General features: G+C 36.9%; 1 protein-coding gene across 7 annotated transcripts in view; it reads right to left on the reverse strand.

Moving 5' to 3' along the window:
- SBF2 (SET binding factor 2) overlaps positions 1–18267 on the reverse strand; it is a 473611-nt gene that overhangs the window by 25570 nt on the left and 429774 nt on the right. For all 7 annotated transcript variants that reach the window (XM_061610395.1, XM_061610396.1, XM_061610391.1 and 4 more), the window contains 5 exons: positions 15199–15386; positions 11995–12171; positions 10258–10359; positions 8840–9025; positions 1000–1126 (listed from right to left, as the gene is read on the reverse strand). In XM_061610395.1, the coding sequence (XP_061466379.1) occupies positions 1000–1126; positions 8840–9025; positions 10258–10359; positions 11995–12171; positions 15199–15386 (780 nt within the window). The remainder of the gene's footprint in view (positions 1–999; positions 1127–8839; positions 9026–10257; positions 10360–11994; positions 12172–15198; positions 15387–18267) is intronic.

An 18267-nucleotide genomic window follows, 5' to 3' on the forward strand; every position in this document is an offset into this window, starting at 1 on the left:
TAAGGACAGAATATGGAGAAACCGATTGGTTTCCCATCAGAAAAGGTGTGAGATAGGGATATATTTTAACACCCTATTTGTTTAATCTATATATGCAGAACATATCATACGGAAAGCGGGATTGGACCAATATGAGGGAGGTGTGAAAACTGGAGGGAGAAATATCAATAATCTAAGATATACAGACAATAACATACTACTAGCAGAAACCAATAATGATTTGAAAAGAATGCTAATGAAAGTTAAAGAGGAAAGCACAAAAACAGGACTACAGCTGAACGTCAAGAAGACTAAAGTAATGACAACAGAAGATTTATGTAACTTTAAAGTTGACAATGCGGACATTGAACTTGTCAAGGATTATCAATATCTCGGCACAGTCATTAACTAAGATGGAGACAATAGTCAAGAAATCAGAAGAAGGCTAGAACTGGGGAGGGCAGCTGTGAGAGAACTAGAAAAATGCAAAGATGTATCACTGAACACTAAAGTCAGGATCATTCAGACCATGGTATTCCCAATCTCTATTTATGGATGTGAAAGTTGGACAGTGAAAAAGTGGGTAAGAGGAAGGCCAAACAAGAAATGGATTGATTCCATAAAGGAAGCCACAGACCTGAACTTACAAGATCTGAACAGGGTGGTTTATGACAGATGCTATTGGAGGTTGCTGATTCATAGGGTCGACGTAAGTCGAAAATGACTTGAAAGCACATAACAAAATCTGAATTTAAATTTGAAAATTTTTAATTATGTTTTATTGTGTATTGTATTTACATCCGCTTGTATTTTAACCTGTTTTATTATGCTGTACACCGCCCTGGGAGCTTATTGCTATAGGGCGGTCTAAAAATGTAATAAAATAATAATAATAAATAATAATAATAACAACAGCAACAATATGCAGTGATCTGCATATTTGATGTTAACTTTAGGCAGTGCTTTAAAATTAAAATAAAAAAGCTACTAAAACAACATCATCCAAACTGGGACCCATACCATGTTCCAGTCTTTCATAGTCTGAGTCAAGTAGGAATGTTTTAAATCGATTGGAAACATAGTGAAATGCCAAGAACTTCAGATAATATTGATTGAATTCAAACTCCATTGGATACTGGTGATGAATCTGAAATGCACAAAGAATGGAAACATGTTACAATAAACATTTTTTTTATGGGCAAACAAAACTTAAATTGCAAAATACATTATTTGTCTTACCCTCATCGCTCAGTTGGGCACCACTGCAAGCCTTTCTGCCAATCCTTATTACTGCTAGCTTAAAAAAGGTATTATCACTTCTGTCAATGTATTACAATGCTGTTAAGGAGATATCCTAATTCTGTGTTTAAAAATGCAGCTATTTAAACAAACAGTAACATCCCCCTTTACTGCTGTTTTCATCATCGTGCTGTAAGGCTTGCTTTTGAAAAGATGTTGCAAAAACATCTCAATTTGTTTAAGACTGGTATTTTTTCTTTGTATCATGTATCTAATGGTTAGCGACCTTGAGACATCTTGCAAACCAAACATTGAGCAGAAAAGAAAAAAAACATTAAAATGTAGACCTTATTTGAAAATATTTGCAGTGCCTTGTAATTCCAGTTTTAATTAATGAGCACTGATAAAAAATATTGCACCATACTTTATTAGCTGGGTTTGTGCCAACTAGGGGAATGTGGTATTATTGTTTTACTGGGCTAAAAGCTAAGTCAGTAGTTCTCCAAGTACTGAGAGTTATAAGAAAAACTGTGACTGACTCATAACTTCTAAAAGAGATAAACTGGAATGCAGCCAGGGGGAGGTCCTGAAAATGTGTTAGCAACAGGAGGAGAGGAGTGTTTAACTTTTCACCCCTCCTCTAGCTGCTGTTTGTTCACAGAAGGAAAATAAGGTCCCACACACATCTCCCACATAACATGTAGTTTGTCCTTTTTCTGCAGGGAAAGAAAGGAGCAGGGTGAGGAGGAGTTGAACGGCTCTAATATTCATTTTCTTTTGGACCTTCTGCATCTTGTGTTTATTAACTTCAGTTGCAACATTTATCATTTCTGCTAATTACTTAAAATGGTTAAGTAACGTTTACTGGGGAAAAAATCCATGCCAAATGGTTTTTGAAAATAGATCTTAAGTTCCAGAGTAAGAATAATAGTAAGATCAGAAAGGAATAAAGCTAATCTGTGCAAAACACAAACTGAAAAATTGTTTTGATAATTTCCCCAAATTCCCAGTGCTTTCTTCAAATTTGGCTGGCATGCATGATGAGTATAGGTCCCACCCCCACCAGCTCCGGTGATTTATTTATTGTAGGGGTAGCCAATGTGGTACCCTTCATGTGCTGTGGACCACAACTCCCATTATCTGTGGCTATTGACTATGTTATATGGGGCTGATGGGAGTTTCTGGAGGGCACTACATTGGCTATCCCTCTAATAACTAATGTTCAGTTTCTCCTAAAAAAGACCAGATTCAGATTCGGATTCAGTTCAAACATACTTGGAATTTGGAGAAATATAACAGACCAGTTTTGGCTTTGTGATTAAATAATGCCAAGTACCCAGGACAGCACACAGTGTGAGGATACCATTCTTACTCTGTGCTAAAGCTCTGTGCTGGAGCACTTGCATTACATGCACAAGGTCCCAGATTCGATCCCTGACATACCCTATTAACAAAACAAATTAACATAAAATTAATTATAACAGATTAATCTCTTACAAATTTTAGAATATGAGGTGAAAGCTGCTCTTAAAATTCTTGGAAGAAACAAATCACCAGGAATAGACAGCATACCAATAGAGTTGCTACAAGCTACTGAGACTGAATCTGACCAAATTTTGACAAACATTTCTCAAGAAATGTGAAAAACTAAACAATGGCCCACAGACTGGAAGTGTTCTATATCCCACTTCCAAAGAAAGGGGATCCCAGAGAATGCAGTAATTACTGAACTACTGCCTTAATATCCCATGCAAGTAAAGTAATGCTCAAGATTCTACAACAAAGGCTCTTACCGTATATGGAGCGAGAAATGCCAGACATCCAAGCTGGATTTAGAAAGGGAAGAGGCACCAGAGATCATATCACAAACATACGTTGGATAATGGAATGGAGCAAAGAATTTCAGAAGAAAATCACCCTGTGCTTTATAGACTACAGCAAAGCCTTTGACTGTGTAGATCATGAAAAACTATGAAATACTTTAAAAGAAATGCCCCAGCATCTGATTGTCCTGAAGTGCAACCTATACTCTGGACAAGAGGCTACTGTAAGGACAGAATATGGAGAAACCGATTGGTTCCCCATCAGAAAGGGTGTGAGACAGGGATGTATTTTATCACCCTATTTGTTTAATCTGTACGTAGAACATATCATACGGAAAGCGGGATTGGACCAAGATGAAGGAGGTGTGAAAATTGGAGGGAGAAACATCAATAATTTAAGATATGCAGACGATACCATACTCTTAGCAGAAACCAGTAATGATTTGAAACGAATGCTGATGAAAGTTAAAGAGGAAAGCACAAAAGCAGGACTACAGCTGAACGTCAAAAAGACTAAAGTAAGACTTCCGGGAAGGGTGACTTTGCTTGTGCCTGCTTTTGAGACGGGCTCCCGCCTCAAAAGAAGCTTATTCAGATATAAATAAGTCAGAACATTTTTTTTTGACTGATGAAATTTCTCCCGGGCAGGGAGAAACGTAGAGATCAACCTCAAAAGCCTGTTTTTGTTGGGAGGACTGGATTTCATTAATTTATGAGAAAAGGTCCAGCCAACAATGCCGGACGGACTTCCAAACTTTTGCTCTATCTGTTTAATGCGATACGTTTATCTTTTCTTCAAAGAGAAAACCGACTAACAGGCAAGCACCCTTCTTTCTATTATTTTTCTTACTTGGTTTAAATTGTTGCAGCAAAAGGAGATTTGTCAGATTGATCGGCTTTGAAGTACTTCTGGGTGAGCTATAACTCTTCTCTGTTATTCACGAAATTAACAGCTTATCTCTGTTTCTGTTGCAAAAAGCTGTCCTGGAAGTGCATCCTAAAGATATAAACAGAAGAGGGATTTCTATTCCGAGGAATGTTATATTGTCTGGGACTATTCTCTTTTTGGTCTATTTTATTTCGACGAATCTGCTTCTTCACGACGCCACTAACTGTTTTGATGCTGGGAACCAAATTTGTTTTGTATTCTTGAACATAGAGAGATAAGGCAGGCTGCTCTGTTTATACTGTGATGTCATCAAGCCTGGAATATTAACCCAATTGTTGCTGAAATAAGAAGTGGTTCTTCTTTACTTCTGTTTTGCTTTGTTTTCGTGGTTTTAAAAATGGCAATCAAGAAAGTGGCTGAGAATCTGGAAGTAATTATGTTTCAGAAAATAATGGATGAGATTGAGATAACGAAACAAACCCTGCGACAGGGCAGTAAGGAACTGAAAATTGAACTGAGCAAAATGACGCAGGAGTTTAAAGAAATAGGGGATCCTGTGAGAGAGGAGAATGAGATCAGAGATGAGAAAAGAAAAAATAAAGGGAAGATACAAGCCCTGGAGATTGGAACAAATGTGGAATTGGAAAAAGATCTGGAGTTTGTGGATATTAGAAATAAAATCTACTGTTTGGAATTTAACGTTATCTCTGAAGAAATTAATGAAGATATTAGAGATAAAGTTATCAATGGCTTGGATAATCTTCTGGACTGGAATGACGTGATGGAGTTTGATATAGTGAAAATCTATGGAATTAACTGCAGCCATGTGACAATGGAAAAACTCTCAAGAGATGAGCCAGTGCATTTTGTAAAAAAGAAGAACAGAGATATGAATTTACAACAGTACTTCAGCAACTTATTCAGAATGGATGGCAAGAAAATATTTGGGATAGAGGAAATTCCCATCAGACTCTTATTATATGACTATGGCTATGACAGCAAGATTATTATGGAATACTGATAATGGAAGATTGGACACTGAAATTACTGGATTTAACAGGACTATTGAAGATGGAAGATGAAATTAATAGGGATAATGGAATAATGGCTATTGAAATTATTGGACCTAACAGATTTTGATGAGATGGATTAATCGAAATGTTTATTTGGAGAAAAATTGATAGATATATTTCTTAAAGAATTGAAACCTCTCTTTGACTTTTTGTGGAAAGAATAAAGTAATGTTTATGAGATTTGATGATTAATTAAGATAACTACTGGAGGAAAGTGATTTTATAATATAATTTAAGAGACAGGATTGTTATATATTGTAGACCTATAACTGATTTGATCTGTGACAAATGGGAAGTCAATATTTTATTTTTTTGTTTAATCATTTTTGTTTTGTTTTGTTTTTTGTCTTTGAATGTTTTATGATTTTGTTTTGTATGTTTTATGAAAATTTGAATAAAAATTATTGTAAAAAAAAAAAAGACTAAAGTAATGACAACAGAAGATTTATGTAACTTTAAAGTTGACAATGAGGACATTAAACTTGCCAAGGATTATCAATACCTCAGCACAGTCATTAACCAAAATGGAGACAATAGTCAAGAAATCAGAAGAAGGCTAGGACTGGGGAGGGCAGCTGTGAGAGAACTAGAAAAGGTCCTCAAATGCAAAGATGTATCACTGAACACCAAAGTCAGGATCATTCAGACCATGGTATACCAGATCTCTATGTATAGCTGTGAAAGTTGGACAGTGAAAAAAGTGAGTAAGAAAATATCAACTTATTTGAAATGTGGTGTTGGAGGAGAGTTTTGCACATACCTGGACTGCAAAAAGACAAATAATTGGGTGTCAGAACAAATTAAACCAGAACTGTCACTAGAAGCTAAAATGATGAAACTGAGGTTATCCTACTTTGGACACATCATGAGAAGACATGATTCACTAGAAAAGACAATAATGCTGGGAAAAACAGAAGGGAGTAGAAAAAGAGGAAGGCCAAACAAGAGATGGATTGATTCCATAAAGGAAGCCACAGCCCTGAACTTACAAGATCTGAGCAGGGTGGTTCATGACAGATGCTGTTGGAGGTCGCTGATTCATAGGGTCGCCATAAGTCGTAATCGACTTGAAGGCACATAACAACAACAACAATCTCTTACAAGTCAGATGAAATAATAATGGGATAGGTAGATCAATGGTTTTACTTAACAGTATCAAGAAGAGAAAAGCTTCAGGGGAAGGGGCGATCACTACAAATCTGGCATCTTTATTTGTTTGGGTATGAAAGAAGTTACTGGCCATGATACAGAAAGATATGTGCACACCCCTATTTTTCCACACAGAATGGTTCCTGGACAGAATTCCTAAACTCTAGCAGATTGATGAGGAGAGAGTGACTCTGTTGCCATCAGGGGAGGCTGCTTCCACCTGCCTTGCCCCACTCTCCAGCCTTCAAACGCAGCTTCTTTAGGAGGACTTTCTGATCTTTGGGTTGGAAGATAGCTTCTACTTTGTTTAGTTTTATTGCTTGTTTTTTGATGTTTATATACTTTTATGTTTGATGTTTATATGCCTTTATTTTGTACGTCGCTCAGAGTGGCTGGGTTTCCAGCCAGATGGGCAACTAATAAATCAAATAAAATTAAAATTAAATTAATATTCTCAGTACAACAGATTTTTTAAAGATGAAAGTATGTTGTTGTTGTGTGTGCTACTTTCCCTCAGTTTAGGGACTTAGGAAGTTGCCACTTACCAGGTCAGGCTATTTGTTTATCTAGCCCAATATTTTCTAGTATGGCTGTCAGCAGCTCTCTAGGATCTCATGCAGAGATTTTTCACATCAGCTGCTTCCCGATCTCTAAACTTAAGATGCCAAGGATTGAATCTGGGACTTTCTGCATGTAGAGCATGTGTTCTGCTACAGAACTATGTCTTCTTCAATAAGCTGTCTGCCACATTCTTATACTTTATGAACTTGGAGACCTAACCCCTCAGAAAAATTCACCTGTGCAGATTGATGGCATGTTGCTTGTCTAGAATAATAGATTTTCTCTTAATAAGAGAATTAATTCTTGCAATCATAAATGACATGTGTGATGGTGGAAGTTCCATTAACTTTCCATTGAGATCAATAACAGTTCAGCACATATGTCCGATTCATTTCAATAGCATTTAGGTGTCCTTAAGGTACTCCTTCACTTATAGGTGTATCTTTGGCTTATGTCCAATCTCTCTGTCTAAATAACATAGCACACACATTGTTAGGGTGAAAAAATCCTGTAAGTAACCTGTCTTCATTGTAGTGAGGGTGGGGGAAGTGGAAACATGTAGGAAGAGAGGAAATAACTTACATTTGATAAAAGTTTTATGCAAATGTACATTATTCCCAGAAGATTAACCAACAAACTAAAATTGACTTAAGATGTTGGAGAAAATGACGGGAGCTTCCTAGCATGACATCACTGTCACAAATTCTGTCTTCCTAGGAACAACTACAAGATCTACCAGATGGTGCTATTGTGAAAGAATGATTCACATTAATAACTCAGCTGACACCTGGAGATACTGGCATAAACAATGGCTTTTTACAAGATGATGCCTTTCTAATTTAAGAATCACTGTTTCATATGTTCTCTCTAGTTGAAACAAGGACAAGTATTTTCCGCAGGATCCTTCCAGTTTCATCCAACATGTTAAGAGAAGCATGTTGTTAAATCTTCACTTGTTGCTCCTGACTGTTTTGAATACAGTACTTGAATGAATTTGTATTGCAGATCCAAAATAAAGAAACGGGAGGAGTCCATGGTCATCCTATTATCTTTGTGTAGCCAGAGAAATATAGAGCATTTTTTTTCTAGAAAACCATGTTCTATATAGGAAATACTGCAATCCAAAAATAGTTATTCCAGTACAATCCTAGATTTGACCATAGGATTGAAAAAAAGCCTGATAGAGAATAACTCCACACACAGAAATAACAACAGAGTCTTGTGGCACCTTAAATACTAAAATTTTAATATAGCACAAGTTTGTGCAGACTACAGTCCACTTCATGTGCAAAGGCAGCATAGCTACCATTTTCAGATGCTGGCAGCAAACAATAAGAGATAGGTATCACCATTGTTTCCTGTTTTCAAATTCACCTGTGGCATTACATGCCCTCTATTGGAAACACAGGGTTGCATTCAACTAATGTTTACTCAGAGTAGGTTCTTTGAAATTAATGGAGCAAAGTTAGTCATGGCCATTAAGTTCAGTGGGGCTACTCTGAGTAAAAGTTAGTTGAATACAACCCACAATACTGAACTGGATGACCCAGCATGTTCATTTCTTTGTGCTGACTCAGGTAACTGGATTAACATCAATGAGCTCTGAAAGCGTACAAAAGTTGTACATACAGGCGTCTGCAAATGTTGGATTGGCGTATTGCCCATCCACTAATTGTGCTTGCTTCCAACCTCTCCCCAAAATTTCTGGCACATACAGAGGGCTTTAGAGGGAGGGACTTTTCTTATTTGTACTGAGATATGGACAATATATAAAAGAGAGAGACAGCCTGCTGCTGTTACTTTTTCAAATTGCTCTGCAAATGAGAGAGAGTGTGTGTTCTTGCCAGAGAAGTAGCGGCATAGCTCCTATTGAGCAGATTTGTGATCCCTCCTTACATTTTCTTTGAGCAGTACATTATATTGAAGTACATTATATTGTTACTATGCAGAATGAAAATTGTCTTTTACTGCAACAGCTTTATTTTCATACTTTTCTCCTGCACAAAGGTATGTATCCTACTGACAACATAAAACATCTCTAATAAATCTGTCCATTACTCTGGAATGCTGGTACCTTTTGCATATATACAGTATATACATTACAGATATATACTTGCTATACTTACCTGGTGAACACAATCCAAGAATTGCAGAAAGATAGGAGCAAACCCACTCCCCTGGCAATTGAGAGTCAAATTACTGCGCTGGCTGAACTTATGGCCAAAGGACAGCCATTCTTTCTCCACTAGTGTTCTGAAACCTTCAAGGGTTCGATAGAATGGATCACTGAGTAATTGCACAAGAGACACCACCTAGGCCATAAAATGATATTTGTAAAACATCTGACAGAGTTCATTTAAGACAATCTAATATATTATATATATATCAATGGTTCATCAGCACATGTATTAGTTGGACACTATGGGAAATAACTGGGTACTGCTATAATTCATAGCAGTTCCTTTCACTCTACCAGCTATCTAGTGAACCCAGGCATTTATATCCTCTTCTAGAGCATAGAAACAGTCAACAGTACTGCTGCACATGTACAGTGTCATTATTTATTGTGGAGGATGGTTCAAACCCTGTGTTACCATCAGACATGGCTTGCCACAACAGTAAAGAATTGGGAAAGGTGAGGATGAGGCTCAAAGAATGAAACAAGTTGTCTAACTTTAAAAATTCTTTACTCATAGTTGCTACTTTGAGCTTTTATTAGTTGATTTTTATAGACTATATTCACACACAAGAAGCCAGAGTTTCTGGCTTGTTGTGGTTTACTGTAAATGAGCAGCGTGCTGGTGTAACCTGCCAGATCTCTCTGACATCACTCCTCTGGTGCACATGGGATAAACAAACCAGAAAGCCCAGCTTTCTTGTAGTGTCTAAACGAGGAGTCATGGTTTGTTGCTCCTTAACAAGCCACAGTTAATATCCAACCTGAAGCCACGGTTTGTTGTCAGTTTGCTGATCATAGCTTCTTAGCAAGGAACAAACCACAATCCTTGGTTGGACATAACAGGAAGCCTTTAATCCTGCTCACACCAGGGGAGGAATGAATGAAGACAGAGTACAATGCTTTTTCACATTAAGCAACAGTAATTTAGAAACTCTGGAAACTTTTGAGAGGTGGGTTAAAAAGACTTAAAATAATTAAGCAATCTGTTGCAATTTTAGAAGAAAAAATATAGTAATTGAGATCTGGCATTACTGTTCATTTCCCCTGTGGTTTGTTCCACAGGACCAAAATTACTGGCAGTTTCTTTTTGTACCAGGAATTTAATTTGTCTGACAGAATTATAGGACAAGAGTGCTCCCAAATTTGAATGTGTGTGTGCGCAGAAAGACTAAACATCGGCAAAGAAGTTCATTTTTGTCTAAAGGATTAATTAATTCAAGGGATGAGGGATGTACAAAAGAACAGTAAAGGGTCTTTTAATGTGATGCCTTCTCTTGTACTTGGTTATTGAACAGATATAGTAAATTGGTCAGAGCAAAGTGAACTTTGATGGCTATTATTATGTTATAGGCTATAATAGCTCACCTGTGCTGTGATATCCCAGCCATCTTCCAGACAAACCAAAACTGAAGAACCATTTTCAAGTAACTCCGATATAACCAAAGCCAACTGCATTATCCTATGAAGCTTATATATAAATATATATAAATATATATATATATAAAAGATAAAAGGCCAAACATGATTAGAATGAAGGATAAACTGGTCAATAAAATTATTTTTTAATCAGATTATGCTGATACACCAAGAACTGCATCCTTGTACGAAATGAATATAGAAAAGGCTTATTTTTACATAGCATAAAGATTATTCAACAAATTTGTTTAAAAATTACAATTTGATATACACTCAGTTTGGTTTAAATCTCACTGAGCTCAGATTATACATTAAATAAAGGAGGAACATGCTATGGTGATGTTTTCTGGGCTTTTTAGCCAGCATCTACATGATAGAAATCATGTATAGGCCAGCTCTGAATTACAGGTTGTGGGAATGCCTTTACCCATATCCATGCCGTTTGGTATCTGACTTCTATGATATTCAGGACTTAATTTTTCAGTACGTGCACAATACATCTATAATCTCTTCAAAGCGCAACAGACAGTCATATGGTGATAGTTTGTGACCATTCTATGACAGCCTCTACAGTTACAAAACATGAGTGTATATTCTATATGGGGGTAGGAAACTTGTGACCCTCCAGATATTGCTGCAGTGCAACTACCATCTGCTCCAGGCAGCATGGCCAATAGTTTGTGATGATGGGAGTCGCAGTCCAACAACATCTGGAGGGCCTCAGGTTTTCCACCGTAAATGGGCACCAATTAAGACAACACTATTAGCAATTCTGTGAATGGCTTTTAAGAGGTAAACTGCAGACATGGGGGTGGGAGTGGGGAAATTTGGGTGGGGAACTTAGCATGGGGGATAGGAGGCATTAATCTTCCCCTATCCACTGTGGTCCTGACTGGGCCTCCCATAACATGTTATCTGCATTAAGAAAAAAAGGTCCTATTGGAAGAAATGGAAGTTTTTCCTCTCAATGCAGTAGCAGGTGCGAAGCCTGGATTGGGATCCAGCAATGGGAAAAAATGTTAAAGCTCGCCTGTGCCGCACACCAGGGTCCCAAATGTATGAATAGTGTCACATCTAAGTGACTCTAATAATGCCTACTGCAGAATACCCTGGCTAAAACATTTAGATGCAGTAGGCCATGACTTTTAAAACAAGTGTCTAATCTGCAAAGCACTCAAGCAAACAAAAAAATGTCAACACAATGGGATTTGTGTCAAAGTAGTAAATTAAGACAATATGGTGCTTAGTTTCTTAACTACAAAGAATAATCTACAATAACAGATTCAACCACATTGCTAGTCATGTTACAGAGAGCTTAGGGCGGTATATAAATTAAATTAAATAAATAAAATTAAATAAATACATCAATGTAATAACTCTAAATTTAAACTGAATTTGTTTTTTAAAAAGCAATAAAAGATTTAAACTAAGGCTGCAAATAATTATAACAATGTACTACATTTTCATGACCGATTTACATTTAGAGGAGCCACGTAATGCCCTAATTATCAAATCTCACATCTGTCACTGTGAACACCATGCTGAAAGGCATCTATCTACATAAAAATACAGCAGATTTTATTTAAAACAGCAACTGAACAAAAGGAGAATTTTTTACTGGACAGAAATAGCATTTTGTTATGTATCAGAAATCACAGACATTTATGACTCCACCTAATAATTTACCTGTGGGAACCACTCTGATTCTCCAAGTGATTTAAGGAATGTTATTTCAGAATCTGCTGGGATGTTGCTAGGAACACAAGAACTCATGAGCTTTTTAAAACTAGCTTTCACTTGCCGGATGTCACTGAACTCAACTGGAACAAATTCACAATTTAAAGCAAAATCAAGTTTGAAGCCCTGTGGACAAAGAAGGTATTTATTTCTGTTACTAGTTAAAAAAACCCCACAAGTGTGCTTTTAAAGTAAGTGTTGCTTTATTATCGAGTGTTTTCCCTCCTTGCTCCCATTTTAAAGCAAAACAAAACATTTTTTAAAGTCTTGTAACCAACATGAGTTATCAAGTATAATGTAGTTCTTTGACTGTACAGTCCAAATGTCCTTTCCCCCTACAATTTCCCTTTTTGCTTCCCCCTTGCTATAATGCTCTCTCCTAGTGAAAAATCTGACAGAAAATTTATTTCTTCCTTTTTTTGTTATGCTATGGATCCTTGTTCTAAAATTCCCACAATAATATTTAAGAACATAATATCATCCTTCCTGGATCAGGCAGATGGTCTATCTAAGCCAAGCATCCTTTTCCCCGCAGTAGCAAACCAGATACTTATGGGAAGCCCACATGACTCGCCTACTATTGTTCTCCAGCAATCAGTATTCCAAAGCATGTTGCCTCTGCTATTGATAGCCTTATCACTCTCTTTCAATGTTGTTCAAGTTGGTGGCCATCACTACAACTTGTGGCAACAAATTTCATAGTAGAGCTATGCAAAGTGTGAACAAGTATTTCCTATTGTCTGTCCTGAGTCTCCCATCCTTCAGCTTCATTGGATGATCAATATTCTAGAATTATTATACTCTTTCTCAACAACAACCATAATTTTATACACTTCTATTATGTCTCCTCCACCCTTTACTAAACTGAATAGCTTTAAATGTTGCAACTTTTACTTGTAGGCCTTTTAATGCAGAAGGTGGCCTCCTCCGCCCCATGAGTTCTCAACTACAGTACAATGTGAAAGAAGGCAAAGAAACCCTTGGAGCTGTTTCTTTTATATTTGGCTGTAACTGGGGACTCTGGATAGTGGAAGCAAAGCATTCTGGGAAGGAAAGTGTGTAGCTCTGAAGACTGGTAATAATCAGTCAAAAGATTCAATGCAGTCTCCATAATTTCTAAGGCTGAACACTTCCACAGACAAGTTCAAGATCTCATCAACGTCCACTGTAATTATTTTGAAACAAAGAGAATAAGAATCTTCGTAATTGTTTGGATCTTTTGAATTCCTCAGCTTGTGTAAATTTATTACAAGATCGTGGTATTAGTGAGGGATGGGGTTTGCTGCCTAGTTCTGATCTGCTTGAACTCTGAGAGTCCGGCTTTCATTGCTAATCTGCCCTTTTTTTGTTCCCGTTTGCTTTTGCAATTGCCGATCCACTGATTTTTTAAGCAAAACAACACCACCACATAATTTTTAACAAAAATGGTTATGAAAATGCTTGTGCTGTTCCATCTTTTTTTTCTATTTACATATAAATTAGGTAGATAATTGCCAAAAATTGGAGGGAGGTAAATGGATGTAAATAGCAATCATTATCACCTAGACAGCAGTTAAAAATACATCAGCTTAGAGGAACAAAGCCAATGATGAAGACAATGTAAAATTTGGAGTGGTGGGTTTTTTTAAAAAAAAAAGTGCTGATGACAGCCGTGAGCCATTGCAAGAAATCAATGCCAGTCCAAAAAGACAGTGGATTGTCGGGTTATGTCGAAATCTAATACTAAGGCTGAATTAGTGGATATTCTCCCCTGTCCCTAGTATTAGTACACATTACCTTTTTTATTATTGCAGCTTTTTGCTATGTGTGGTTTAATGTAACCAAGTTAATACACAACAGGGAACATAGAAAAAAATACATAAGCAATACTAATCAAGCTCTTGATTGTTAGTTATTTCTAAAAAAAGGTATTTCAGTGTGACTGAATGTGCCTGAATTTGGATGGATGTGCAACCAAACTCACATCTCACTGAAAGTAATGGAGTGGGAGTAACTAGTATATACATTTGGATGTCGCCGTTATCTGAGGAATTTCAAAAGGAGACTCAAATATAAATAGCTGAATTAGAATGAATATCAAAAGTTTGATTCTATTAGTTTGTATCTGAACAGAGACAATGGGTGAAATCCAATGTTAGCAAAAGAACCTTGAAAGTTGATAACCGTCACCAAATATAATAATATAACATTTCCTGCAAAATCCAACACTGGATTTTGTTGTTGTGCTATACTAAAAGTGAAGTTCTTAATAGCAGAATGGTTGTTATGCAAGCAGGCTGCCACAATTGGATATTACCTAGTGTGTTTTTCTTGTGAGTCATGCCAGGTATTAATTTATTTAGCAATCCTAATACTTTGTTACTGATGCTGTGAATGGTCACTGTGCTTATTTTGTATAAATTAAGGTGTAACTGATTGTATGTTTTGCATTTCATTGCCATTTAACCCACCATTTACAATTTTCTCCCTATATAGTCACTTGTGTAGACATGGACTCTTGTCTACAAAAGCTTATGCCATAATACATTTGTTAATCTTTTAAGGTACTTTGAGATTGTTGTTTTTGGACGTACATTTGATGCATGTCCACAGTTCATAAATCAGTAAGCAATATATGTACATATTCAAAGTGTGACTCTCCCATAGTTGGAATATTTAAGTCATGTGCTCTCCTTTACATTTGTTTATTTATTTAATTTATTTAAAATATTTGTATCTTGCCCTTCTACCCTATAATAGGGCACTCAGGGAGGCTTACAAAAATAAAATCAAACACGTACATAATAAAATAGTAAACAGTAAAATCACAAAAACATTAAAATAAATTTAAAATACAAAAAATACAATTAAAATACATAAAATACAATATATAGGAGTATAAAGGTAAACTTTAATGCAGAAGGCATAAAATCAGTGTCAGGCTCTACCTTCAATCCCCAAAGGCTCTCCGGAACAAGATCGTTTTCAGAAGTCTCTGAAATTTATACCCTGCAATCCAGCACAGAGTTATGAGCACTTAATTCCTACTGAAATGAGTAAGGCTTAAACCTACATAATTCTATGCTGTATTGTACCTCAGTTATGTATTAAGTCTTAATAGTAACAGCAACCATGTAAAAATCCAAACCTATTATAAATGAAAAACATCCATACCCTTAGCTGAGATTTTTCTCCAAATATGTAGAGGGCAGCCTGACGTTTCAGAAGCTGGTTTTGAAAATATGCACTATTGCTGGTATATGAAGGTGAACCATCTTTCCCTGCTAATCTTGCACCCACATCAAGGAATGGCATTTGACTGCTGATAAACCGACTGCTAGAACGAAGACTTGCCCACACACCTTCAGAAAGATTAAAAATATAATTAAATACTTCATATTTTCATGGAATTGTAACCCTCCAGTAAAGAAAGTGCATACAAATTTTGTTTGAAAATAAAATGTTTGCAACTCAGTTATAATGTTTATGGATGTGTAACACATAATGCATGTGGGGGAAAATCACCAGCTTGTCCAAATTAAGATAATAATCAAAACCACTTCACATTTAATGCTTTATACAGAACTCTTCCTACACACTGAGGACAACTGTCAGGTGGGTATAGCCATGCTGCTCTCTCATTGCAGATTGGCACTGTGAGAGTCTTCTGAGTGAGAAGGGTTACTCTTCAATGGGGGTGGGGAAAGAAAAATGCTAATTTAAGGATGTTTTGTTATTTGATATGGCTGCCATCACAAAATCACTTCATTGCATCACTTGGGTTATTCAGTCATGTGGTTACTTGTCATGCCTATAGATGCAATTTTGGCATTGGGAATGACAATATGATCTAGGCCAGGAGTGGGGAACCTTTGGCCCTCCAAATATTTGCTGAACTACAACTCACATCAGCCCCAGCAAGCATGGCCAAGGATGGAAGTTGTAGTTCAGCAACATCTGGAAGGCCAAAGATTCCCCACTCCTGATCTAAGCAATCCACTAGCTATTATAGTCTCAGTTTGAAACTGTGGTGGCAGCCAAATCACAGAAATTATGCATTACCCAGGCCATAATCTTGGTGTTTCTTTTTTCCAGGACGTGTTCCAGGAGGGCTCATCAAGGCCACAAGAGGCTGTGTTCTCCAGTCATTCTTTGAGAACTACAAGTGCAGCAACAGACCACACTTGCAGTGTATTGGATGGGGGCCATTGGCCTATGCATGTTTATCACCAAAAGTAATAGTTTGTTTGAGTATTCTTGGCCAAATGGGTGCACGCTTTGGATAGCTGATTTACTGTGGAGATATTGTACTAAGATAATGGATGTGTTTAAAGAGAAAGAGTATTTTTACTAAAACATTAATGATAGGTACATATCCGCCTGTATATCAAAGTCAGTCTGCTTACTGTAAATGTGCACATACATGTCACAAACAAATATGATTTCTTAGGAAATTGATGTTGGTAAACTATCATTTAAACTTGTTCCTCTTTGAAATAAAGCAAGTTGTATGCAACACCACAGCAGAAAGCATATATTTAAACTATTTCAACTAACTTTTGTTTTCCATATTATTAGTAAAAAATAAAACAACTATTATTTGTCATCCAATAATCACAGCACTCATTTAGAGAATAAATGTTATTCCTTATCTTTTAAATTAGAAAGCAAAGAAAGTCAAGGAGAAAGCAACCCTTCCTGCTTTTTGCCATTGACAAAGGAGGGCTTGATTATAGCTTGCACCACATAAAAAGCAATAGTCACTGCAAATTGAAAAGCACATGCAGACTATAACACGTACCAGTGATGGGTTACAGTGATTAAAGGATATAAAGGTATCTACTTTTCACTCTTTCCCCCTACAATCTCAAAAGTAGCAGGCACCATATTTTCTGTGCTCATTTTGAAAACACTATCTGTTTTATCCACACTAATGTCACTGAGGTCTATGTTTATTATCTCTGTAAAATGATAATAAGTAATGATTAAAAATCATATCAATAGGAATGCTCACTCATTACTCACAGTAAATATTTATTCTACCGGGTAATAAAATTTGGATGATCAGATATTCATTATGATTTTTCTTGCAATGATTGTAAGAAGGATGGTTATGATCTAGAAATCATTCCATGTTATACTATGGCAAAGATGTTACATGGCAACTAAACTGTGCGCTTAACTAAGCTTACATGGTTTCTTTAATTTATGTGCATAATCATGGAGATGGGAGAATGTTCTATTAGTGCAAAGAATACAGTACCTTGACAGGCTCTTCCTGATTTGGAATTTGAATGTGTGAAACATTTATCTCTGTACCCAAACACTGGCAAGATAGCAGTAAGGACAGGAGGAAAAGGAGGAGCAATGGAATGCACATTGCAATGAGACAGACACAGCAAATTGAACAGGAAAGAAGAAAAAGGTTACTTGTACATTTCCATATATTTGATTAAAATAAAAACTGCTTATTTTTATTTTTAACAGCTATCACCAGGTTATCACAAAACAACTGAAAATCAAGCTAAAAGAATTTGGAAAAAAGAAAATGGTTGAGGAAGCTACATTAAATTATTTACCCAACAGAATAAGGTTCATGGCTACTGCAATTAATTGCAGACGTGCAAAACAGCCAAAATGATGTGTCATTGTATTATACCAAATGCAACCTGCTCATTGTGAAAAACATTTTTAAAAAGAGATTTGTCAGTTCAAAAATGTTTAGCACAACTTATCTCTACTGTTGTCAGGCCCAGGATGCGACTCAGGAACCAGACCAGAGGTTGTAGTTAATTCGTGTTTTATTAGAGTAATGTCCAACAAAGACTGCGCTTTCTCATGAAGCAATACAGGGATACAGGTCCTGCGACATTGGGAGAAAGTTGACAGAGCAAGGGGCTGCTTCCCGCCTGTTCTTTAAGAAGGGGCTAAACGGGCGCGCAACCTTTCGCTCCTCCTTAACTCCCCCTCAGGTACTGCCCGCCTTCCCCCCCTTCTCTCCTGTCTTTTCAACCGTCTGCGTGTGCGTGGTGAGGGGGGAGGCATCACCTCCTCCTCTTCTGAAGTGTCCGATTCCCCTATGGGTGATAAAGGAGGAGCTGAGGGTAAACCATCTCTCCGCCTTTCTGCTGTGATCAGCCCTCCCTCTTGCTCTGAGCTGCGGAGAAGGGAGGGCCTGGGAATGTCTGGGGGGGATTCTAAAACTTCAAGGCTCTCAGGCTCCCCGTTGCTAGGCGACCCTAT

The sequence above is a fragment of the Rhineura floridana genome, chromosome 2 (assembly GCF_030035675.1).
Source record: "Rhineura floridana isolate rRhiFlo1 chromosome 2, rRhiFlo1.hap2, whole genome shotgun sequence".
In the NCBI taxonomy this organism is placed as follows: domain Eukaryota; kingdom Metazoa; phylum Chordata; class Lepidosauria; order Squamata; family Rhineuridae; genus Rhineura; species Rhineura floridana.